General features: G+C 42.9%; 1 protein-coding gene across 1 annotated transcript; it reads right to left on the reverse strand.

The window, feature by feature from the left end:
• Positions 1–2366: 2366 nt before the first annotated feature.
• RCL1 (RNA terminal phosphate cyclase like 1) lies at positions 2367–27133 on the reverse strand. The gene is made up of 9 exons (XM_071730347.1): positions 26912–27133; positions 25407–25478; positions 24448–24623; positions 20679–20753; positions 19310–19434; positions 16787–16912; positions 13668–13824; positions 8055–8158; positions 2367–2679 (listed from the first exon to the last, which is right to left on the reverse strand). The coding sequence occupies exons 1-9, from the start codon at positions 27069–27071 to the stop codon at positions 2529–2531; spliced, it is 1146 nt and encodes a 381-aa protein (XP_071586448.1). The 5' UTR covers positions 27072–27133; the 3' UTR covers positions 2367–2528.
• Positions 27134–27141: the final 8 nt, after the last annotated feature.

Raw genomic sequence — 27141 nt, forward strand, 5'->3', positions numbered from 1 at the left:
AAGGTAAACAAAACTCTATCATAGAATCATAGAATTGGCTGCGTTGGAAGGGACCTCAGAGATCATCAAGTCCAACCCTTGAAAATATAGGAAGAAAGTATTTTCCCAAAACATATTTAGATTACAACCAGAACAAAGTACAGTAAAGAAACAACTCACAGCGTTCAATAATTAATATAATATTAATCAAATACCTAGCTTTTTGTCAAAGTCCTTTTGGGTCCAATACACATTTTGTGGGCATTTGGAAATGCCCACTTTACAGCTGCATCAGGAAGTCTGTAAGACCATTAAAATACTCACTGGTATTTGCTCTCTCTCTCTTTAAATATATATATATATATATACAATAGCTTTTGATATGGTTTTATTTCACTCCAGACACAGAGTACAGTCTGAAGTAAAGTATAAATTTATTTCCTTGTTCAACATTTCAACATGTTCAAAAACTCACAAGTTCAACATTAACTTCAGCAGGTTTGGCTGGAACCTACCAAAAGCCTGTCTTGGGTAAATATTTATGCCTGGGTAGACTTTTTGGACCTGCCAGTCCAGGCAGTGCCCACACACCATTATTCTCTTTGAAAAGGAAGCAGCTGACCTGATGGGGTAACTGAATATATTTTTCTCCCTCAAAGCCTACAGCTTTTTTTGCTGCCTTTCACAATCAACTGTAAACTGTGCCGTGTGGCTTGCCAAACAAAACTAAAACCAATCAAAAAGGATTGGAAGGGACTTTGACAGACTGTAGAGTCCAGCCCCTCCTGCCAGAGCAGGACCTAGTGAAGGTCACACAGGAACGTGTCCATGTGGCTTTTAAATGTCACCAGAGAAGAAAACTCCACAACCCCACTGGGCACCCTGTTTCCATGTTCTTTCATTCTCACAGTAAAAAAGCTTCTCCTTCTGTTTACAGAGAACCTAAGGTCCACCTTGCACCCACTGCCCCTTGTCCTGTCATTGCACATCACTGAGAAGAGCCTGGTTCCATCCTCCTGGCACGCACCCTTTACATACTTATAAACATTAATGAGGTCACCCCTCATTCTCTTTTCCAAGCTGGAGACCCAGCTCCCTCAGCAAGGAGATGTTCCACTCCATCATCTTCGTAGCTCTGTGCTGGGCTCTCAAGCAGTTCCCTGTCCTTGAACTGAGGGGCCCAGGACTGGACACAATATTCCAGATGTGGCCTCACCTCACTCCTCATAAAAGGTTATCAGGTTGGTTAAACATGACTCCCACTTGGTAAAGTCATGCTGAGTGCTCCTAATGACCCTCTCATCTTTGATATGGCTAGAGACAACACTGAGGAAAAGCTGTTCCATCATCCTGTTCAGGGGTGGAGGTGAGGCTGACCGGTCTATGGTTACCCAGCTCCTCCTTCTTACCCTTTCTGAAGAGTGCAGTGACACTGGCTTTCCTCCAGTCCTCAGGCACCTCTCCTGTTCCCAACAGCTTACCAAAGATGATGGAGAGTGGCCCAGTAGTGACATCCCACAGCTTCCTCAGCACCCGTGATGCATCCAATCAGGACCCACACATTCATGGACGTCCATAAATCTATCTATTTATGGATCTCTAGCCCAGTTCTCTTGCCACCAAGGCAAACTCCTCCTTTATCCTAATTTCCTCTGAAGTCTCAGAGGTCTGGGGCTCCTGTGGACAGTCTCCAGCAGTATACACAGAGACAAGAAAGGCATTCAGTAACTCCACCAGAGGACCCACCTCATTCATCAGTGAGCCTACACTGCCTCTAGTGTTTGTTTTGTTTGGAATGTATTTGAAGAAGACCTTTCTGTCATCCAATACATGTGGCAAGTCAAAAACAGTCAAGGAGAAGGCTAAAACAAGTTAGCATAGGCTGTGATCTCTTCTACAGTACAGTAACATCAAAGAAAACTAAAAGACAGATTTTTTTTTTTTTCTTTGTAGGAAACAGTACATTAGTCAAAATAAGAAGTGATACATCTGACAAGTTCTATATGTAGGCAATATATAAACAAAAATTGTTTATATATTTACTTTTATTTCCATTCCAGTATTGTCTCTTCAATTACCTCAAGAATCTAATTTTACTGTTGCCATCATTTGTTTCCTACTGCAAAGCCCAATTTAGTCAATCTTAGTTTTCTTTACCTAAACCTTTCAGTAAAAAGGTGAGTGAAGCCTGTAGATACACAGAAGAGGACACTGCATTAAGGCTTCAGGGCACAGGGACTTAAGAGGCACTTGTATCCCATGCAGTGGAATACAGTGCAATGAGCCCCAAGCCAACTGAGACTCCAGCCAGCCATGACTCCAGCCAGTTACTCCATGCAGCACAAAATACTGGCATTACCTTCATAAATAAACACAGGACTACGGAATCTGAGGTAAGTTTTATTGTTTACATGCAGCAAGTTCAGGTACCTCTGCCCTAGGATTGCAATGGGCTTCCCTGTGCCACAACAAGCACAGGGAAAGGCGGGTTTTATCAGATCTTTGCAGCGTTTTCTGTCACCCCATTTCATGAAGTTTGCAGATGTTTCTTATCTTATAGTTTTGCTTAGGTTGGAAAACCCAATGCCAACACATGTCATTAAAACTTTCTCCCCTCCCACATGCTCTTCCTCAGGGGTCTTTGTTTCAATTTTAAACATGATCTGGAAGAAGCTTCTCAGGTGTCGGAGAAACTCAATTCTGAGGGAGAGAAAAGAAAAGAGTTTAAGAAAACCAACCAGGAAGACCGTTAGCAATATCTGCTACTGCTGATTCCAGAGCTGACAGCCATGAATAGAACACAGAAATATTGTTAAGTACAGAGAAACAAGCCTATGGTCTCCAAGCTTTGCTCTCACTTGTGCTGCAGAAGTGCCTGGTGATCCCTACTAAAACCAATGCACTCTCTATATGAACAGAGACGAGGAATGCCTGCTATACATAGCAAGACAAACGGTGAAAGAAGGAGAAAGAAGACTTGTAGCCAGGCAAGGCCAGTCACTCATGATGTTGACTCACCATCAGGAACATGTAAACCCCATACCAACCTGTAGTGGTACTCCCCCCCTTCCCAGTTTTTAAAGTAGAAATAAAAGATAAGCAGCAATAGCCAACAGGATGACATTGGGAGCGTACTTTAAGAACAGAGACATGAGAGCATAAGGCACATGTTTGGTTTGTATTGCTAGCTTGTCCACTTTTTAGTTAAATGTTTTGTTACAATCACATTCAGACTCAGAATTCTTCTTTTCTTCTCTCCTGATCTTCAGAAAAAAAGGAAGTAATTTTCCTTTCTTCATTTTAGAATGAGAGGCACAAATATACTGAACATACACATTCAATGATTGGAGGGCAATTAAGAGGATGTCTATGGAAAAGTACAAAAAAGAAGAAAAAAAAAGCAGTGAAAAACCCCCACATTTCTACTGGCTTCCCTGAAAGAGAGAACAAGCAATTACACCAAAGGGCTACAAATACAAAATTGCTGTTGACAGAAGGAAGTCTGGTCTCCTCCAGTCACGGCTAACAGCAAATCTCCAGTTTTGAACCAAGGTTTCATCTCCTGCATCAAATGGTACGTGCCCTTCTTAGGTTAAATTTAACCTTTAAAAAAAGGGGATGTGCACAACAAGTCCACAAGTGTGTTTGGCAGTCTGGTAAAAGCCTCTGCTCTGCATGTGAATGCATGATCACAAGCTAGTCACAGATCATTATACAAAATCAAGAGAAAACACACACAAAATGGGAAGCAGATACACAAGAGGATAGGACCATCCCCACTGCAACATCTTGAGGCCTCTAAAAGCAACTCCTAATCACAGAAATTGCGGATAAACAAGAACTGCCTTATCCACTTCACCTGGGTATGCTGCTGCTCCTGCACTTGGGTACACGCATAGGGAGGGGAGGGAAAAAGCAGGAGACAGACAAAGAGAGGCTGCTGCTACCTACAGTGGTTTGTGCTTGGGAAGATCTGAGAGTTACCTCTGGATAGTCAGCTGAATATCTCTGTAGTATTTGGGCTACCCATGATATGTACACCTTTCTACCTCACCTTCCAGGTGTAATCACTAGCCTCAGCAGACACCAGCTCTCTCATCCCTCAAATGTATTACATGTTGAAAGAAAGAACTGAAAAATGGCTTTTCTTCCATGCCTAATCAACTGCAAGGTTTCTGGTTGCTGCTGTCATAGGCAAATGGGCATAATGCTGGCATAAATTCTACAGTATAGCTGACAGGCAACAAACTCTGTACCAGCCTCCCCCTTAGCTGGGTCCTTTTCCAGAGCTCTGGCAGTGTGACAAGAAAGGAGCTAAGCCCAAAACAGCAGGAGTGGCGCCCTGAGCTGCAAGGAGGGCACAGAATAAACTGCAGAAATGCCAGAGGCAGTGTGGAGCTGGAGGCTCCGAGAGAAATCATGAAAGCTTAACAGGAAACTCTGCGACATGTTGGTAGGACCAGCTCAATCTTTGCATGCATGTGGACTACATATGCTATTTGCTTTTCTATATGTTATATACTATGTGCTTTTCTATCTCTTCCTTTCAGCCAGAGGGCTTTGCCACAGCTCTGGGGTACACAGGAAAGGCTCACAGAAGTGGGAACAAAGGAGAAACTACCTGGGAATGCTGCGAAAAAGACTGGGAGCACCTCTGTCCTGTAGCACTAGGACACACAAGGGGAAGAGCTCTTAAGAGTCCTTTTTCTCCAGAAAACAGGACAACAAGAGGGGGGGGGAAGGGAGGGATATAGAACAAATACAGAAGAACAGGGGGTTGTATTAGCTTGAGGCCTACAGGAGTCACACGTGGTAATGTTTGCACCCCAAGTAATAGAGAAGGCTGCACCAAATATACATAAACGGACTGGAGGACTGAGGGAGGGGGGTGAGAGGTATGGAGAAGTATAATTTTGCTGTAAATTTAGACTGTGTGCTTAGGCCAGAGGAAGGCAGAGCTGAAAACTTTTCCTTAGGCCCAGAGACAGCTACATGGGCCACACGGGAGGTTTTCCTCAGGGCCAACCACTTTCTGACAGAAAAACAATTGTGCCATAACCAGTAAAATCGTAGGAAGCCCGCTTATCCAAGTGCTGCCTTCTCCCTGATGCCTGTAAGCGTCAAACAACAAAAGGCCACAACCACCTCGCGTTTTAGCTCACCGTCAGGGTACAGCCACCAACTCACAGGGCAGTGCGAGAGAAGGGCCTTACACCGGCAACGCCTTCACCGTTCGACTACCCCGAAGCCGGGGCAGGGCAGAGGTTGATCCCAGCGTCCCGCCGGGGGCACCGGGCCCGGCCGGCAGCAGAGGATGGGGATGAGCACCAGTGGGCGCCGCGCTGAGAGGAGGCCCCTCCTTGAGGGGCCGCGGGAGGGGACGGCGGCGGGCGGGAAGGAGAGACGGGGCGGGGGGGGGGAAAGGAAGAACAAACGGAGGGAGGGGAAAGGAATGAGAGGCGAAGGGGTGAGGAAGGAAAGAGAGACGGGGGGTAAGTAAGGAAGGAGAGAGGGGGGGGGGAAGGAAGGAACGAAGGAGAGACCGGGGGGAAAGGAAGGAGAGGCGAAGGGGGGGAAAGGAAGGAGAGGCGAAGGGGGGGAAAGGAAGGAGAGGCGAAGGGGGGGAAAGGAAGGAGAGGCGAAGGGGGGGAAAGGAAGGAGAGGCGAAGGGGGGGGAAAGGAAGGAGAGGCGAAGGGGGGGAAAGGAAGGAGAAGCGAAGGGGGGGAAAGGAAGGAGAGGCGAAGGGGGGGAAAGGAAGGAGAGGCGAAGGGGGGGAAAGGAAGGAGGGGCGAAGGGGGGGAAAGGAAGGAGGGGCGAAGGGGGGGAAAGGAAGGAGGGCGAGGAGTGGGGAGGAGAGAGAGCGAGGAGTGGGGGGAAAGGAGAGAGCAAGGTGGGGGAAAGATGGAGAGTGAGGAATGGCGGGAAGGAAGGAGAGCAAGAGGGGGGGAAGAAAGGAGAGCGGGGAGTGGGAGGAAGGAGAGCGGGGGGGGGTAAGGAAGGAAGGAGAGCGAGGGAGTGGGGGGAAGAAAGGATAGCGGGGAGTGGGAGGAAGGAAGGAGAGGGGGGGGGGAAAGGAAGGAGAGGCGAGGGGCGGTAAGGAAGGAAGGAGAGCGAGAGGGGGTAAGGAAGGAAGGAGAGCGGGGAGTGGGGGGAAGGAAGGAGAGCGGGGAGTGGGGGGAAGGAAGGAGAGCGGGGAGTGGGGGGAAGGAAAGAGAGTGGCGGAAAAAAAGGAGAGCGGGGAGAGAGATTAGGAGGGTCGGCGGGGCAGAAGGATGCCGGGTGCGAGCAGGGCAGCACCCCCGAGCCAGGTCGCGGGGGAAGAATCCGAAGCAGCCTCGGCCGGGCAGAGGCGACCTGCCCGAGCCAGCCCTGCCTCAGGGGCGCGCCTGCCCCCTCCACCTCGCTTGCTGCCCCTAAACCCTGACGGCCACAGACCAAGTGGTCTTTTTGGGAGTGGTGTCCCCAGTACCCCTCAGTAAAGCCCTGCTCATGATGTTTCCCCCCTGTCATACCATTAGCAGGGGCAAAGCATGTCTCCCGTGGCAAGGCACAGTTAAGCGTGGGAGGTGTTTGCTTATTCTGATGGGCACATGCCAAAGCACCACCACGGTGCTCTGATCTGCCAGCTGTGCTGTCACATTCACCCTTCACTGTGTTAAATGCAGAGATGTCACAGCCTCAAGAAAGGAAAGGAGGGACAATGAAGTGGAACATGGTACTGCAATTTACTTCAAAAGCCAGTGCATCCATGAGTTACTCTGAATGAAATTTCCCAGCCCTTTTCAGCTGTCTCAGTGAGGTCACTGCAGTACTGCAGACAGAGCCTATGGGACTGATAGTTACAGATACTCAAGCAAACCACAGATTTTTATGATCTCCTGTGACAAAAGCTGCTTCAGAATGCCTGCTTCTGACCTTCAGCTCTGCAACACGCTCCTCATTCAGAAGAGGTGAAAACCCTGCCGCTTGCAATCAGCCTGCTTACAAAGTAAACTAGTGTGTTTGCATGATTTTCTCAGCATCAAAAAAAAATTTTAAAAAGACAAAAAGTGACAATGACAAGTGATTGACTTCTTTTACATGTTACCTGTGCAATTCAAACACTGCTCCCTACTCTTGGTAAGCCTTTCATGTGCATACTTACTTCACAGGGGATTACTTTATCCCTGTGCAATAGGAGGCTTCCCTGTCTTCCCTGAAAATCTCAGCGGGGTTAAAAATAGCAGTAAGGCAATTTCTACCTCTCATGTGATGGCACCACCATTCTTCAGTTATCACAGTACTGTACCTTTCACGTATACAGCACCGGTACCATGATAACCGAAAAAGGACAGTTCATAGTCTTACTTGATGCCATTGTCAGATAAACAACCCTCCCTCCATTTGATTAAAGGAAAATTACTCAGTCTCAAGGAATAACTGTGATCTGGTCAGTCACTTGTCAGTCTGATAGAGTAGATGATACTGGATGCCCTCCCCTAACTTGCATGTTGCAACTAGCTATGTAACATATTTAATCTTTTTCCATCCTCTGAACCACTACCAGCCACAGACACAGCTTTAATAAAAATTGTGATGGAAAGGCTAGACAGAAGTCCACTGCCCAATAAGGCTAAACCTTTGAGGTTGCACACAGCTCTATGAATTCACCTCTTATGCTGTTCCCTATGGACAATCACAGCTTTAGTGTTTCACTAGCCATTTGAAACATGCCATTTAATGCCACAGCTACAGACCGATTACGTGGAAAACACAATAGTGTATGCTAGGCAACAAAAAGCAAAGTGGTATACATGTACAATCCAAGACAAAGAATAACCCAAATAATAAACCAAAACCCAACAATAAACTCTGCAGTTCTAAATCGCCTCAGAACCAGCAACAACATGGAACACTAAGGGTATAATCTTCTCATGTGTAAACACCATTTAACTTGTACCTGTCTTCAAATGAGAGAGGTTCTCTAAGTTGTACTCACAGGCATAGGCAAATTCTTCCAGACACAAAAAATTGCTGTGCAACAAAACTGGTGAGTTAAACAGACTGGGTAATTAAACTGAAAAAAATAACTTACGTGTATGGAGAAAGAGGTCCCAGTAGGACTTTGGAAACATCCCGTTGTCCAAGGGTCATGAGGAGCAGAGCAAGGCTCTGATTTGTTGAATCTACACAGCCTCCCTGCAAGCCAAATGTTTTAATAATTCATCTCTGTACAAACCAGAATTCAGATGGGAGGAGAGTAATGACGAAGACAGATACATTTAAAAGGCTGAATTACTACCCCCAGTTTTTATGGGCCAAAAAGATAAAAATCTAGATTTCATAGAAATAAAAAGTTAACTTCACATAGCAGGCTGGGAAAGGAACAGAACCAAGCCAAAACCCAGTAGCAAAGGCACATTAAATATCCCTGCTGTCTCTCCCAACCTGTTCTCTCCTGATATCACAGAATGTAAGCATTTGAGAATTTCTTTGCAGTAAACTGACAATAGCTATTTAGTCCATGAGCATCCAAGGATACCATGAATTGCAGTACTTTGAGGTAACTGTAAAAGTTACATTAGGACAAACAGCTCAGCATTAAGAGGAGCAATATAAGCAAAACTTATAACTTAAGTTGTAAGTTTTTTCACACCCACCCACCTAAACACTTGAGAATACCTTTTGTGGATTTACATTAGTAAAACATTTTCCCCTCATAGTTAAAATGGGAATAATTTTTTATTGCTATGTGAACAAATAATGCATAATATTATGGTACACATACTCTTGTAAATATTTTACTGTAGTAAGTCATATATGCATGGTAAGTTGGTTTGTATGTGGAAGAATCACAGGATTTTAGGAGTTGGAAGGGACCTTGAGAGATCATAGAGTCCAACCCCCCTGTCCAATCCAGACAGCATTAACTATGACACATATACAAATTAGAACTGGAAGGCTTTTTTTGTTTATGAAGCTTGAACATAAATTAAAGGGGATACTTTCAGTAAAGACCGCAGTAGGGAGAATTTACCAATTATGACTATGCAGATCGATTGAAAAGAGAAAAATATATGGCATAACATCACTTAGGACTGATCTCATGTTTATCCTGATCCACAGCCCCATGAAACCTGCGAACAGTTCCCTGCTGGATCAGGCCTAATGCTAAACCCTCTGTAGAGGCTTCTTGGAGAGAGCAACACTAAAAATCCATCCTTTTAAAGCCAAATTCTCTAATGAGGCAAACTGACAGTTACCTTTGTGGGCAAGGAGTAACCTGTCATTATTTTAAGATTTACCATTATCCAAAAGGGCAAGGGAGAAGCAAAATAAATTTTGGACTACACAGACTGACAAAACAACCATGTGACTACCTCAACACATTTACTCAGAGGGCAGAAAAGAGGACTTTTACGAGGGGAGTTAGTGAAGGTTTAATCTTCAAGACTGTCTTGCTTCAGTGTGGTAAATCTCAGCTTCATGCTTGGTAAAGAAGCCACTGCACTACACGCAACTAATGTTCATGTGACTCTACGATCACAATGAAAGAAACATGTTTCTTACTTTCACTGCCTAACTCCTAGCAGCATACTCTTCCAGCAGTCCTTGTCCTTTTACCTGTGTGAACCTGCCATATCAAAGCGAATTTCATGCACTCAACCTGATGCCCTCTACTAGACTGTAAAAAATGTGTTTTGTCGTGAGCAAACAGGGTGCTGATGCAATCCAAAGCCACAGCCCTGCCCAGCTGTATTTGCAAATCTGAAACATGGCTAAGAAGCAGAGGAGAGTTTGGTAAGGAGCATTCCTGACACAGTACTTTCTCTATATTTTGTTCGGTTAATAATTCAAAAGGTTCTTGATCACTTGGAAGAAAGCTTCACTGTATCTGAGCTCATCTGCTGGGTCTTCTGGGGGTTCGTTTTGGCTTTTTTTAAAGCCGAAAACATCACAGAGCATCTATTTTTATGACCAAATGTATACAAAAGCTTCACTCAGCAGGGACACAACTACTTCCTAAGCAATTTGGCAAAGTGTGTTGCATCCATGGCACCCTAGCTGTTTACATAAGCTTTCTTCCTGCAACAAGTCCATTGTCCCCACTATTGCTGTGCATTATCAACGATTTGCTCTGCCCATTCCTACACAGGCAGTAGCCAGGCAGGGAAATTAAGGTATTTGCTTGTAATCTAATGATTACAGTAACTCATGCCAAATGAAGGGCATGCCACTCCCAAGGAAGCCAACTTTTCTTTCTCAGTCTACCTGACACTTACTCAAAAGTGCAACCTGAAAACAACCCTCCCACAAGAAACAGAATGGGTAAAGTCAAAACACTTGCTCCAAAACAGATGACACTCCTTACCAACCTAGGATGCAGCTTCTAGTCCGCATTAATTCATTTTATAGCAATTTCTCCTTTACTGTTTCCATTGGCAACAGAGCCGGACACAGCTGGATGTGACAACTAGAGATACAGATCACTTAAAATCCTGTCCATTCTGAGAATTTTTTAAAAAAACACCACAACTGACACATAAAAATACTACGACTGCATATTAGACAAGTGTCGTAGAGAGGATTACTCTTCCAAACTTGACCCCCGTTTTGACTTAGTTGTGGTTATACTTCAGAATACACACATTATCCTCCCTCACCTGTGTATCACATATTTGCACACCTCAGTAATCTGTTACATAAAGAGCAGAGGTTTTTTGGCTTTTTTTATTTTTTTAAGAGTGGGTCCAATTCTTGTCACACTGAAGTAAGGTCAAATACTTGAAAAGTAAGTAGTCAGTGAAACGCTTCACTCATTTTACCTCTAGTTAAATCTAACAAACAGCCTGACACGTCTTGGCCCCCAAATCCTCCTTACAACTCAACCATTCTTCATTCTTGAAAGAACTCAAGCTTAAGTAGCAATTTCTCACTATCACAAGGAATAAAAACATCCAGTCCTTTTACAGTTATTCCAGGCTCTTCCATGCTGCCAGTCTGCTATATGAAGCTCCCATAGCCAATGCCTTTCAGAGAGAAGGGGAAAATCTTTATTGTCCTTCTTTATTTAAGGAGAAGTACATCTGGATTTGTAAACACACTGCTAGTCAGTCACTCCATGTCCCCTCTTTCAGGGCCACATTATTTAGCACTGTGCCACTATTATTAGTCAGTCAGCTCCAAGTGTACTGAAAAAACTGGACTGATTACAACACTCATATGCCCTCTTCTGTTTCTTTTCTGAAAGTTTAGGAAAAGGGACCATTTAGCACTTCACATAGTGCTAACATTCAAATCCTCAGATTTCCTAGGCAGTGAAGTTTGCAAAATAGCAACCATTAAGCAAGCACTTTAAGAGATGTCTCTGGGCCCCCTTAAACCCTAACAGAGTCCAGCACATTTATGGGGGACCTTTACAGCTAAAACCCTTCTACAGAGAATTAATATCCCATGCTCCCAGGATGCCCTTTTCTGGGCAACCCTCCCTGGCTCCTGCAGCATAGTACAGGCAAAGAAACAGAAGGACAAAAATCAAGAGAGGATTTAAACACAGGGAGGAAAGTTCTGCCTTAAGCCCTGTATTGAGTAAGTAGGTACAGAGAACGGGACTCAGCACCTGTTCAGAGTGACCTATCCTTGCCCCACTGCACAACTTTCCCAAATTTTTACTGTTTCACTATCTTATCCAGACAAAGAAACTTAAAAAAAAACAACAAACAGTGCCTTCAAACTAAGCAAACACTGTTTCTTTGCAACCCGTTTTTGTATCCTTTCTGAGCTCAACACCAGATCAAACTGACCTAAGCTCAAAAGAAGATTTTAAAAAAACCCAAAAAACAGCAAAACCCAACAATCGACCAAACAAAAATCAGTAACAAAGCACAGGGCAGGAATCTGGAAAGATGGGCTGTGTGAGCATGTGTGTGATACACTAATTCAAGTGTACTTTCTGAAAACTACAGAACAAAATCCACCATATTGCCTACGACAGAGGGAGCAGGGAATTCATGAATAGTGAACAAGCACTGAGCACACCAGTGCTCAGGATAAGCAGCACAATAGCTAAAAATCCTACCAACCAAGAACTTTACCACTGTGAGCTGCTGCAGCAGAGGACCACAAGCAGTCCATTCAGTGCTTAGCACTGGACAGTAACTTCTGGAGTGAAGCTGCCCCCACATGGAAGAACCAGGAGCACCAGCAGTGCCGTAGCAGGCAACAGCTAGCAATGTCACTCAGAATTATGATCTTCACAGACACTGAAAATTTCATGGCCTATCACTTTACCATATAAAGATTTGCCTGACACTGTTCCCTCCTCAAACACTTTTTTGTTTGTCCTGAGATCCTTACTATCCCACTGCTTTGCAGAATTTGACTCATCACTTTCAAATGGCTACAGTTCACTACAGCAGAAATTAGCCCCCCACCCCCTTCATTTTGGAAGTTCTCTGATACATCTGACTCTGAAAAATGTATAATATCTGGACAAATTTGCTCTCAAATTTCAATCTCTCAAGTTGGGGCCTTCAGCAACCTGGCCTAGTGGGAAGTGTCCCTGCTCATGGCAGGGAGTTTGGAACTAGAGATTCTTTAAGGTTCCTTTCAAACAAAACCATTTCTGTGATTCTCTAAGTGTTGGATGGTTTACAGAAGAAAAAAAGTACTTATTGCTACAGATAAAAGTATGTAAAATTTTTATTTTTGATGCCTCAAATCATCTTATTTTCCGAAGATGTTTTCCCAGAGGTTTACAGAAAGCAACAAATGTACCAAATTTCAGGTTGGTTTGGTTTTAGGTTTGTTTTGTGTTTGGTTGGCTGTTTGTGTTTTCAGAATTGAGAGGCAAAGAAGCTGAAAGGTTTTACAATTTACCCTTCAAACAAAAATAGCTACCTGTCAGTACCTAATTGTAGATATAGACAGGTGTTTCAGCCACTAGTTATGACTGCATTCTCCATGCATGCTGGACTTTCAAATGCAAGGGTTCTGGACTGTTCCCAGGAATAATATTTGTTACTGGCATTTCTATGAGGTAAGAGCCCTGTGTAAGAAAGGGCAAGTCCTCTAGCAGGATGGTGCATATACTGAATTAACAAAGACAAAATATTAATAGAAAACTGGAACAAGTTGGTAATTCTGACAGGTGACGGGTTTGCAGTAGAGAAAGAAAAAGATAATATGAGCACAGATGAACAGCCTGATACAGGCAAGGATATGGAACTAGATGATCCAATCCAAACCTTTCTGTGATTCTGCAGTTTTTATAACTGATATGTAATAGAGAATCTCATTAATTGCATTTTTAATATTTTTAAGGCATTATGAGGTTATTCCCTTTCAGAGCAATTACTTTTTTTAAAACAGTGAGTACAATCTGTAGATAACTGCCCCCTTAAAGGTCAAATTTTGTCTACACTAACAGCTACCTATTTTAACCTTTGTGGAGATACACAATAAAAGCAGGTACAATTTACGAATTATCTCCTGGTCATAAGAAATCAAATGACCCAGTATGTTATGACACTGCTCATGGAACAATTCAAAACCATTCCTTACCTGGATGAAGATGACAATAGCACACTAGATCATTTCTGTTTGGATCTGAGTCTGTCTGAGGGTGTTCCCAAACCATCTCTTCCTTTTCAATTTGTCATTACTTCTTCCTCTAAAGTTATACATACAAAATATACTGGCCACTTACCCTGTAGACTTCCTCAAGCAATAGCTTAGCACAATTTTGGCCAAGATCCTCAGGAAGCACAGCTTCTCCCTGTCCCTGAGGGTTTGAAGCTAGCTCAGCACTGAGAATAGTGCCATTGATGGTTTCCGCAGTAAGGCACATGCCAAAACCTGGTGATCTGAAAGAAAGGGGAAAAGTGCATTTGATGTAAGAAAAATGAGTCAAGAACTACTCCTAGCAAACCTTCTCATGAAAACCAGCTCTTCTCATAAGACAACAGTGGGAACCTCGACTTGCTGACCAATTTCCCATTCTACACATTTGATTCATCCTAAACAAACACATTAGCAACAGCGAACTTCAAGAAGTTCAACATGACAACTGCAACATCCTTGACCTGGGTCAGAGCAATCTCTGGAACCAATACAGGCTGGGGGATGAAGGGACGGAGAGCAGCCCTGCAGAAAAGGACTCGGGTGTACTGGAAGATTAAGAGATAACCATGAGCCAGAAAGTGAACTCACAGATCAGAAAGCCAAGTGTGTCCTGAGCTGCATCAGAAGTGTGACCAGCAGGACAAGGGAGGTGATTTTCCCCCTCTATTCCACTCTCATGAGATGCCACCTGGAATACTGTGTCCAGGTCTAGAGTCCCCAAGACAAGAAGAACATGGACCTCCAGAAGCCAACCCAGAGGAGGTCCACGAAGACGATAAGAGAGTTTGAAGACCTCTTCTATAAAGAGAGGCTGAGAGACCTGGGGTTTTTCAGCCTGGAGAAGAGAAGGCTCTGGGGAGACCTTGTTGTGGTCTTTCAATACTTAAAGAGGCCTACAAGAAAGATAGGGACAAACTTTTTAGCAAGGCCAATACTGACAAGACAAGGGAAAATAACTTTAAAAGAGGGTAGATTTAGACTAGATATTTGGAAGGAATTTTTTACCATGAGGTGGTGAAACACTGGAAAAGGTAGCCCAAAGAGGCAGCAGAAGCCTCATCCCTGGAAACATTCAAGGTCAGGTTGCATGGGGCTCTGAACAACACAATCTAGCTGAAGATGTCCCTACTTACTGCAGGGGGCTTTGGACTAGATGACTTTAAAGGCCCCTTCCAACCCAAACCATTCTGTGATTCTATTTAAAAGTTAAACCCAGTGCCACTTGCCCAAACCTACTGTGCTGACTATTCCTGGCACAATGTCTTTAAAAGAGAAAAAAAGACAGGGAAAATAAAAAAAGCCAGAAACACCCAAACCTCAGAATTTTTTTTAATAGAGGAGGTTGTTTCTATCTTTCACACTTAGGTAATTCATGTTTGATGAATACTTCAAAGGCATGTGGAGCTTATTCTCTGCAACATTAAAACCCCAAACTAACTTTCCTTAGGGACTGAGCTCTTTTCCTTGAACTTTCAAAATTTACCAAGATTAGATCATTATCATGGCATAAAACAAGATAATAAAAAAACCTGTTTGATCCACATCAATTGTAGTTATACAATTATATGTTTTAAATTCAGTACTGTCCAAATCATTAAAACTGTGTAAGAAATCTGAACAGATAATTTGAAGAAGGAAAAAAAATACCCTTTTTTTTTTTTCCTCTTAAGAGATTAGTATCCTACAGAATGCTATTGTGAGACTTAAGAAACATTTTTCCTACAAGAAAATCACAGATGTCTGAGTAGAGATAGCATAGAAATCAGAAAGTTTTAAGGAGGGGAAAAACAAAAAAACAAACAAACAAAAAAGGTCACAAGATGTTCTTATTTACAGGCTCTGGAAGAGCACTGACAGCTGGCTGTTCAAAATAAGGTTACCTTAACTCCCCACAGCTGTGGACTCCTCCTGCCTCTACAACCCAAAATTTTTAATTAAAATAGTTCCACTGACCCAAAACTGTAAGGAATGTCACAGACATCACAACAAACCACAAAATCAAGCCCTTAACACAAATAGGGGGCTTTCTCCCTGCTTGTTTCTCCCTCATTGTTTTCTCCCAATGCCAGAAAAACAACAGTTCCCCCAACGGCACTGCATTGCAGTAGGGTAGGAATGAACAGAAATCAGTGGTTCCCACCCACATTTAACTGCCTGCACTTGCTGGGCAACACAGTATTTTAAAGACCTTTCTCTTCTTTCCTTCCCCTGAAAGAGAGAAATCTACACAGCAAGACAAGAACTGTGCCAAAGATCTATTTTTTTTTTGAGAAGTATCCTTTAGCAGGGTATACTAATACCCACTGGCAGATTTTGTTAGTGTTCAGTAGTACTTGGCAATCTGCCTAAATAAAAATTAAAATCATCCAGTGCCTCATGGTGCAGACAGTATGAAGAAGCATACACACAGGACCAGGAAGTTTCTGCTCACAGAGACACATTACAGGTGAAACACAGACACACAATTTGTAAACTTGGAAACCTAACAAGGTAGTATTTCAAAAAAGCAGGAACAGTGAAAGAAAATGTGCATATTTGGATGTGAGCATACAGACACGAAACAAATTAGTAACCCAGAACTCCTTCACTCAACAAAAAGTGACAAGAAAACAGACAACAAAGCTGACAGATACAGTAAAATTATTTGAATCAAATCCATTGTTTCTGTGTTCCACTATAAAAACAAAACCTGAGGATGTAAAGTAAATGATCATCTTGATTTTCCAGTTCTTGCTAGCTCAGCAAGACTCTGCTGTTTATGTAGTGGCAAAGCAGAAGAAAAAACATACAGCTTAAATACTTCTAAGTTTGGTGCTATCCATAATATTACCATTTCCATCAAAAGGTGCACAGTCAAGTTTGAATGTTAGCTTTCAGAATGTTATTATAGCACTTCTGATGTCAATTTCACCTCAAAGCACAGGTTTAAAACTGAAGAGACCTCAAGTAGTACAATAATGAAGTATCATATTCCTTGCTTAAGAAAACTCATACCTTTTATTCCTGCTATTTTATTTTATTATGAGTAAAACAAATGCATCTAGTGAATCATTCAGTTTCTTCTGTATGAGGAATATTCATTGCTAGTCAGCAAAATAGAAGATCATGGTATAAAACTCATTAAAATTACAGATCACAACACCCTAGCAGATGAACAAATGCAGAATAACATTTCTGTTCCCTGTGAATAGAGGGGATACTCACTTTCCAGAGCTGACTCCTTTCATATGATCCGTGTAGATATAAATGTCTGGGAGAAACTTATTCAGAATGCTCCTTGCAGATTCCACCATTCTGTTGGCCATCTGTGGTGACACTCTGACAGAGTATCTACATTTCTGAGCTAAGGAATTCATCATGGTCAAAGAAATTTAAATCAGAGGCTTACAAGAGTGGCCAACAGGTCCTCAGTTCATTATTTCCAGAAAATGTGGGTTTGTTCTCCACATCTATTCATTACCTTTGATCTATTTTCCTATACTTAGAGAAGCACATGTGTGTGAGTACTTGCTATACTCTTTCCACTGATACACTTTGAAGTAAGGTACACAGAACACATGGAGAACAGCTTATTATGTCTTGGTAAACACCTATCTTAAAAATATCCTTCAAGAATTTTAAAATTGCTGTTCTGTCCTATGCTTTCTTATGATGATCTGCATTCTCTGCTCCTCATATACTGTTAAAAGATGGTGACTGGTAAAGTTCCTCTGAATTGTAAGCCAGAAATCCTATCTTTCCATTCCTATCTTTCCATTCCTATCAAGGATCAACTTAGGCATATGAAATTAAAGACAACTGTTTTAAAAAGAAAGAAAAATAGAAAGCTAAAAAAAAAATATTAAAAAAAAATCTTTGCTCTCTTTAACTGTTTTACAGAGCTACAAAGTTACCAAGCTCACTGGTTCTCTAGTCACTCAGCATCTCCAGATAAACAGTTCCAGGAAAAAAAGAAATTACCACCTTCCTGCCCACCCCAAAGCACCTCCTCACAGTATACAAGAGATGAGCTGCCTCCGTGCCCTTCTACCCCTATGCTGCTTCAGTGATTTTCCCAACAGATCATCAGATTCAATCCCAACTATCAGACAGACTCATGCTCTGTACCTTTAACTACCCACCTGCACCTACCTGCAACAAACAGTGAACAGAAACTCACCCTCAAACCTCACAGTTGGCAGAAGGAAATTTCCTTTCTACCTAGATTTTTATTTATGCTCTTGTGAAGTAGGTAAACCAAAACCTTTAAGATCTTAAGAGCAAAACCTGTAAATAATAATCAAAAACCTGATCATTCTGCACAGCTGTGGCACTCTTTTTTAGATTACAGTAAAAGGTTGCTGCAACTCAAGCTCCTCAGCTGAAAAGAAGCAGAATTGCTCAGCTGAATCTCGAAGGGACAAAAATGCACATAGAAAAAACCCAAGCACTTATCCTTCTAAATGTTTTGTTTTCTACTGGCTTGAAGTACTACTTAAAACTAGACTGCCTCTCAGCAGGCTTAATATGTGCAAACCATTACCCCTGAGAAAAAGCCCAGGAAAACTAAAGGAAAGTGGTAGTTCAACAACCTGCAGTTCACATACATGGGCCAAATCGAGTCAAAGTCTAGTCTACACAAAGGTGGTGTATTAATGTCAATTTAGAAACATGACATTAAAGCCAAAATCACTGCTTCCTCCCCCACACAGAAACAGAATATCAAGCTACTTACTACAGAGGTGGATAGGGGCATAAGAAAATTACTTTCTTCATGGGAAGTAATGATCACGATCAACAAAAATACACTGAGCTGCCACCTTTGTTATTCTACAATACACAAAGCCAGAAAAAATGCTTTCACTTGGCAATGCTGCACTCATCCAAATGGCATGAGTGGAAACACAGGTCAAGATGTGATGTTCTCACAGGTAATTATGATGGTATGGTATGCCATGGAGTTAAAGGAGGAACAGGCTGCAAGTCTGCACCTCCGGGAGGAAACTTGCCCCCAGCTCCTGCTTCCTTCCAGGTAATCAAAGCTAGATCATATTTAAGACTAATAATCACAAATTAAACTATGTGCTGGCCAATGCTCAAGAGGAAACAGGAGGTCATGAAGTACAACCTCTATTATACCTTGTTTGTAAGGGATTTCTGCCCTCTTCCTACAGTGAATAGCAGATTCATGACAGACAGCACCAAAAAAAGAAAAGCACAAGACAAAAGATATGCAGTTGTTTGCAACAGTGAATACTCTGCAAGTGTATTTTGTGTCCTTATCTTTGTGCAGGAGGAAAACTAGCCCCATTTCCTTCTTCAGTGGTACTACTGAAGGTGAAAAACTAACAAACTTCTTCATATAACAAAACAAAAAGCTCAGTTCACGAGTGCCATGAGGTGTAAGCTGAACTAAAACTTAAGCTCACATCCAACATTCAGTTAGGGTCATTGCATAACAAAACTACATTTTTACTAATGGATTTACACATTAAGGGAAGATTACTTTTAGTGTTTGTACATTGTATGACAGAAGGTATTTTTAACTTTCTTGCTATTGAAAATATTTTTTAAAGTGCCTTTCAGTTTTAAATTTATTCTCTTGTCCACTGATGGTTTTTGAACCACGATGTCCTGGACACAGCAGTTTCAAGGCATGGTGCCTTTAACATGGGTGCATTTCCACAGCTTTAAGTTGAGAGACTTATTTTTTTTAAGGCAAACTTGTGTAAAGAAGAAAAAGGATACGCAGTTCCTCTGATTCGCTTGATTTTGCCAGGGTCTGTGAACTGAATAGGCTGCAAGACCTTCTTCACTGGGCAAGTAAACAGTATTTCTCCTCCCCCTTTGGGAGGCATTCCTCTCCGGTTAATCTAGAAACAGCAATGGAAGAAAAAAAGCAGATTAGCAAAGAGCACTTTCCACACTCAAAAACTATAGCTTTTATTTCATAATAGGTAATAAAATGTTGCCAGTAGGAGTATTACATGAACACAGACGAGAAAAAGACATTCTAAAGGCAAAAAGGGGTTTTGCAGCAAAGATAAGCAAAAAAGGACTTATTTTTTTCCTCCTGTCTCTGAAGTGCAGTAGGGTATGATTTCTGAGTGGAAAATAAAACAAAGCCAACAAAGCAAAAACTTAAAACTTTTGGCAGGAAGGCAACCTTCACTTAAGAATGATCTCTAACAGCAGGCTTGTACCTCCCTGCTGAAGAAATTCTGTCAGTGATGCTTTGTATGTATGTGGGGGAGCAGGATGAACTCATTCCAACACACAGGCCTGGCCAGCCCAACCCTGTCCCACCACCCCAGCACATGTCTATAAGGATGGGGATGGCACAGGAGCCAGTGGGTGTGGATGGCTCAGAGGATTCAGGGCAGGGCAGGGCTGTGGGAAGATGGAGACCAGCCTGGCTGCAGGGCTGCTGGGGCAGAGGCTGGTGGTCCCAGACCAATGACATGAGGTCCTGGGCCATGAGCAGGGCGGGGGGACAGCACTGAGGGCAGGGGGGAGTATTTGGCAGAGCAAGCAAAGACTAGTAGTGTAGCTAGAGGCTTCACACATTTTAAATGAGCGTTCCTGAAAGGCTACAGTTTCTCCAGCCTAAAAAAAAATAATCTATTCTGCATCCATATTTATTTGGCCTGAGGAGAATGTCTTTAAAGAAAAGTTTCTTTCTTCTGTTCTCCAAACTGAAAGTAAACCTCAGTCACCCAAACACTGATCCAGCTCATCTACCAGTGAAGGAGGCAAAAGATTCTGCTATTACTCCCTGGCCCTAAGCACGGTGCAGGAAAACCAAGTGGGAGGAAAAAGAATTCAATGAAGAGGAACAAGAAAGCAAAAAAAATTTCCTGATCTTAGAGACTAAGTCACTACCTTCTCCTTATTCTCTCTACCCCATTGCACCTCTCATCTACCACATCATCAGTCACTGTGTGGTTAGTACACCATTTAAAACATGCCAAGAAAAAGAGACAATTTTAGAGATTTGTATAGCTATAACTAGCCATCTGCTAGAAGCAGTAACCAGTAGCAAGAGTATGTCCCTGTGAAGTAGTGCAAAAGTATGATTTCAACATATGCTAAAAAAGAAAGGAACAAATCATCCTACCTTGATTTCCAGACCTTCACCATCAACTCCAAATTTCTTCAGTAGAGGTAGAGCTGTTGCCTTAAGGACATCAATCTATACAACACAGAATTACAAAAACAGACTCTTTATTGCAAGTTAGAGAACTCAGCAATTTAAAACTCAACACATTATTATGTGCCTAACAAAAGTAAGGCTTTTTCATACTAGGTATCATGTTGGAAGACACAGAAATGCAGCATAGAGAGCTTCAGCTGCTAGACTACCACAGTGTCTCATTACTCAAAAAATTTCCTAGAACAAACTACTGATAGATAGAATTTCCTCTTGTAGAGTTCTTTCTTGGACTGATTTTTATTTCTGTTATTTTTAAAACAGCTCACTTGTTCCTCTGAACACAGAAACTGAAAAAAATTAAATTCTTCAATCATTGCTAAAAATTATGACAGCTAAATAAATTATGACTGCGAGACCCTTTGAATTTTGATAGGATAGAGATAATTTTCTGTCTTGTTAATTTTGCTTTCAGCTGAGTCTCTTGTAACTAGCTGTACTTGCTGAAATTAACAGCAAGTTTCTTAGTCAGTGTCTGCTTCTAGGACTGATAATGCTCAGTGTTTATAGTTACAGCTAGGGAATGGAATGCAAAACCAAGGTCACTGCTCAGTTTTGAGGAACATCTTGTGCTCAGGAAAGAGAAAAAGAGTAACGAGGTCACACCTGCAGCCCTCCTTTAGGGAGGAATGGACAAGATAAATGACCAAAACTGACAAGAGTATTCCATCCCATACACGTCATACTCAGTATAAATTTGAGGGATCACGAGGGTCAGACCCTTTCCTGCTTCCCCTTCTTCGCCTGTCCCTTTTTGCTTCAGCATCCTGGAAGAATTCTGTCCATTTGGACCTGATGTGGACCTGATCCATGCCAGCCTGAATCTGTGTGTTCCTGCCTCCAGGTCCCGACTGCTGCTGACTCCAGGAGTCCAGCCTTGACTTTCCCAGGGCTGCCCTGCAGCCTCGGTGGTGACTTGAGAGTTATTGGGGGGCAGGGGGGGAGGAACAATGTATCACTTTTCTGTATATTTGTATATATTTAGTAACTTTTTTCTTTTTTATCATTGCTGTTTCACTGAAGCTGTGTATTTTAGTTTCCAACCCATAAGTCTGTCTCCCTTATTCTCCCTTCTTTCTTTACCAAGGAGAGGGAATATTGGAGAGCATCTGTCAATTCAGTCAATTGCTGGCCCAGCTTTAAACCGTGACACTGACAAACAGAAGTTTTTAGGTAACCTCTGCTGAAAAACTTAGAAAAACCTGAACTGGGTGACACATCCATGTACTCACTCCAAGTCACATGCTTCCCAGATCCTGGTCTGAGCAGGACCTTCCTTGCCACTGCTCTTCCTAATTCCCCACCTACGACAACAGTGACTACCACCTTCTTCCCTCTGTTGAAATTTCAGCAGCATTGCCAAGAGTGACAAAAATTACTGAGCAGTACAACACCAGAGGGAGTTACCCAAGACAAGCAGCTTAGGAGAGATACAACCAGAACAGCAAAGAGAACTAAATTCAGGTGAAGTAAACAGGTATGTGATAGACAGTACCTGAGGAGGCACGAAAAGAGCAGCCTCCTTCTCACGCCTTCAGCTAGAGTCCACGATCCTTGAGTTTCATTCTCTTTTCTCTGCAGAGAATGCAAGGCACTGACAAAGCAGCAGCACACACCTCACCTGTGAACAACCTGCCTACAAGTGCATGCTTCAGTTATTCTCCAAATCTTCCTGTCCTTGCTTTCTTAGGGAGGGGCATTTCGTGTCATTTTTAATGGAAGTATCCATATATAAATACCTTCATTTAAAAAGCCCGTAAGTAAATTATTAACTTTTTTACATTTATATATTTTTTTCAGTCAGGCTACCTTAATTCAGTCCCTCAGCCATATTAATTAATTACATAAATTTGACTTTTAGACTAAAAACCTTTATTAACATGCATGGATACCACTAGTAAAAGTTGCAGTGAGCTAATCTCGTTCATATTAAAGTTATACAATATTTCTCTCTCCTTCTTAGGAAACAAAATATACCAGTAAAAAAAGAGAAGCTTCACTATGTAGGTAACTCCCTTTGCCTCCTCCATGTCTACTTACACAGTTCCGGACTGAAGTCTGTATCTCTGGAGAAAAAGTGGTAAGCCAGCATCAGGAAGCTGGATCAATTTTGAGTCTAGTTTCTCTGTTTCCAAAAACTTCAAGACCTGACATACTATTCAGTCCTCACACAAATTCCAGGCATGATACTTACCGGGTACCAGACAGACACATGATGGAAGACAGACTATGTTCCAAATTTGCAGCCGTAAAAGAGAAGGCTGGCAGTATTTGAAGAAGTAGGAAAGGCTGCTCTGCTTAGCTGTTGGATGAGAGTTCAGGCAGCAGAGGTTAAGTACTTCACTAGAAATCACAAGACAGTTTTGGAACTGAGGACCTAAAACCGTATTTCTAGTCTCTTATCTATACTCAGCCATAAAACCATCCTTCAGCTTCCTTTGAAGACCAGTTATTCCATCTCCGGAGCAAGCAGCACTATACTGTGCCAAATGCAAATGCATCATGGAACCAAGGGCACAGCTCACCACAAACACCAACATGCTAAATCCCATAGAAACTGCTTGTTCATAAACAAGTGTAAACACAGCCTTTCTCCCTTTAAAGAAGTCTACAGCAATTGGAAAAAAAAACAACAACAAAAAAGCAAAACCAACTTTTAATAGTTTGCAGAATCCCTTAGCCAGTGAAAGGCTGCAAAAAAAAAAAAACAAAAAAACAAAACCAGACCCTAAAGCACATGGCTGCCTCAGGAAGGGGAAAGCATTAGCTGACCTGCATAGCCACTAGCACTGCACACAGGAGCATTTATCCCTGCCATAAAGCATTATGTATTGGAGACTGGTATGTAGACTTGGGTTGCGAGGAAAAGCAAAACCAGAGTTTAGCAAGAAAAAAAGAGGACAAGAGAAGCACAGCAGAACAGCCATAAATGCCTGCAAGACTCATAAGCTTGCCTAGTATCTGCAATTAGATTTAATATTTGTAGTCATTTAAATTGGTTTTCAGGTAATAGTGCTTCCACAACCTACTCAGAGAAAAACAGGCAATTTCCAGTCACCATGAAAAAAATAAGCAGCAATGCTGCTCCCCCATGCTCTTTAGCATGGATCTATCATGCCGTCTAGTGTCTGTCTGAAGAATCAGAGTTATTACATATTTTTGCTACAGTAATTTCATAATTGTAATGAAATTGTCAATTCTATTTCTAACAGAAAGGCAGACTCACAGCAACACTAGTATAACTATGTCCAGCACCTACCAGAAGAGAAAGACTCCCTCCTTGGCACTCTCAAATTTTACAGACCATTTCCTCTTTTTACACAGTAAATACACTGTAGGAAAAACAATTCATGAAATTTCCAAAAGAACAGACAAAGCAAACCAGTGGCAGTGTCTCACATTGCACTTGAGAGGAATTTCCAGGGGAGAAGACAGAAGCAGTACAGAACTGAAAGTCAAAAGGTTGATTACAAACTGCATTTTGGGGTGTGATAAAGCAAGGCAACAGTTTAGCAGATGCTTGTCGGATTCAGAGTTTGCTGGCATATGCAGTAACTCTGGATACTTCTGGATGTGAGAGGTGATAAAAATGCAGTATGTCTTAAGGACTTCTTCACAATACTTTTTTTTTTTAGGGAAAAAAATTCTGCTCAGGTACTTTAATTGTATCACTTACCGAAGGATCTACTTGATCATTTGTTACACCCCTCAGGACAATCTTCAGTGGATGTTTCATGAAAGGTGCCAAGCAGAGCAGACTTTCCAAGTAGTAGCCAATACCACGACTGGGGCTGCATTCATGTTCCAGGGAACCTCCATACAGAAGACCAGGCTGATAATACAAGGTAGTACCTAAGGAAGATGCCAGGACATCAAAACAACTCAGAGCCCTGTCAGCACACTGGAGATACTACAGCATAAAGACACTTTACAATGACATATACAGAAAAAGCGGAGACAGAAGAATTTATGACAAATTATAGCACTTCCAGCACACTGTTCCCACTTTTGCAGTCAAAAAATGAGTCAATTCGCATGAGTGCTTGTCTGTCTTGCACATCATTTCTCCTTTCCCTTCCTCCCCAAAAAATCAAGGATCTCTTAGCAATCCCCAACAGACTGATACAAGCAATTATTATACTTGAGAGAACCTAAACCTTCTTCAGACCATCAGCTCACTGCTGCATCAGATGGTAGTTCATATGCTTCACTGACAAACTATATGCATTAAAATTCTTAAAACAAACAAACAAAAGAAGAGGACCCAAACCAGGCGGAATATTTATGTGGATGCTTCTCACTCAAGAAGTCTGACTCTGTAGAACTCAAACCTTGTCTTCTACAAGGATCTGGTCTGGTTCAGAGGGACCTTCCCCCACTACAAAATCGTGCATCCCAACCAAAATACTAATTTTAATTCTCGGGCAACATAGATTCCTTAACTCTCTGCATCATAGTGGGGCACCGATCTCCTTACATGCCATTAGCTACTACAAAACTTTTCAGCTTGATTATTTCTGATCTTCTCAGTCCATGCTATCCAACCACTTACCTCCATCACTCCGAAAGTCTGATTTCACTACATCAGCTGATAGATCCCAGAAGACCAGAACAGACAAAGAAAACAAATCTCACCTGTTTGGTTTATTTCTATCCGAGAGCCATTGGTCACTTTGTCAATCAGGCGAATAAAACTTGCTTCAAAATCTGAGGAATAGAACAAAGAGAGAATTTTAAGTTTAAGTTCCTTAAATTTATTCCTGAAAAAAAACCCCAAAAACAAACTCCAAAGCCAGAGTTCTCTATTTTCCCTTTCCTGCTGCTCTGACTCTAAGTCTACCCTCACTCTTCAGCCAGCTCCGGTATAGCTCTTCCACATAAGGAAAGGCGATTCACTACAAAAACAGAGATGTTAACTTGAGCCTCCATGCTTTATATGCATTTCAGATCAGCTGAGCTGCACCCAAGCGTGGGGGCTGGACTGGCCACACTCTCCAGCACGCAGCCAGACACATGCTGACACTTCTGCCACGTGGTCTGAGCGATCATTCGAGCCCAGGATAAAACCCTTGCCAATAAACATTTTGCTCACTACAAACTGTGCCAATCCTAGCAAACAAACCCCATACATTTAAGCACTATAAGCTAATAATAGCTTCCCACAGTTCTCTGTAAAAGTCTTAGTTTAAAAGACAGGAATATTCAGATGTGAAGCACTGCCGCTGCAGTCATTTCACAAACACAATCAGCTACCTGCATACGTTAAAAATTTCAATTTCTGAAACTGTCATTGACATAATAAAGACCCTATTGTCTCCCTTCTTGCTTACTGTGTACACTGCAGTAGCTTGTGTGGAAGTATTTCCTCAAGTTTATGTGGACTCTTGCTCAGAGGAATGTGAAAGGACAAGCATTTTTAATAAAAAAAAACAAAAAAACAAAACAAAGCCAAAACCACCAATATGCTCATATTCTAGTATTCAGACTCAGTACCAAGGAATATATGCAGTGTCTAAAACCCGGGCAGTTTGAAGGACCAAGGGCACCGGCTCAGCTGCTGGCAGGCTGCAAAGCTTCCTTAGCAATGACGCCGTGGTACTTTATAAACAGTAACCAGTTTTTTCTTCCTAGCTAAACTTTTAGGATGCACGGACATTGAAACCAAAGAGCTAACTGCAGAAATTCAGCGTTTGTTGGCAGTGTCTGCACAACACGGCCGCGCAAAGCCGGTTCTGCTCTCTGTCAGGATGAGCTCTGGAATGAAAGTTCAGACGACAGCACCGGGACCCTTTCCAGAGCGAGGAGGGTGCGTCCTTGGAACAACACATCTCCCTCCCGTTCTCCTTGCCGCTCTGCCAGCCACGAGGAGCAGAGAGCCCCGCCAGGTCGCACCACTAACACAAACCAGGCCCCAGCGTGGCTCTTTTTCTGTTTTCGGAGAATTTCTACGCCATAAACCCACGCCTCCTCACGCCAGGCGCAGCGTGAGCCAAGCGAGGACCCTCCGGCCCCGTTCCCCGCAGCAGGGCCGCTCGGCTCCCTCTGCCGACGGGGCTGGCCCGGGCACAAGCCCGGCCGCCTCCTCCTCCTCCTCCTCCACCGCCCTCTTCCCCACACCGTCCGCCGGTGCCGCCGCTCACCGCGGAGGCCGGGATCCTCCTCCTTGGCGCGGATCTTGCGGATTTTCAGCGGCCGCCCGCTGAGCGTGGCCAGCACCAGGCGCTGGCGCAGGAAGTTGCATCCCGTGTAGCTGATGCACGCCGCCTCCCCCCCTGCCACCGCGCCGCCGCCCGCCGCCATGCCGCCCGACACCGCCCCGCCCCCGGCCCCAGCCCCGGCCCCGCTGCCGCTCCCGCCTGCGGGCGGACAG

The sequence above is a fragment of the Heliangelus exortis genome, chromosome Z (assembly GCF_036169615.1).
Source record: "Heliangelus exortis chromosome Z, bHelExo1.hap1, whole genome shotgun sequence".
In the NCBI taxonomy this organism is placed as follows: domain Eukaryota; kingdom Metazoa; phylum Chordata; class Aves; order Apodiformes; family Trochilidae; genus Heliangelus; species Heliangelus exortis.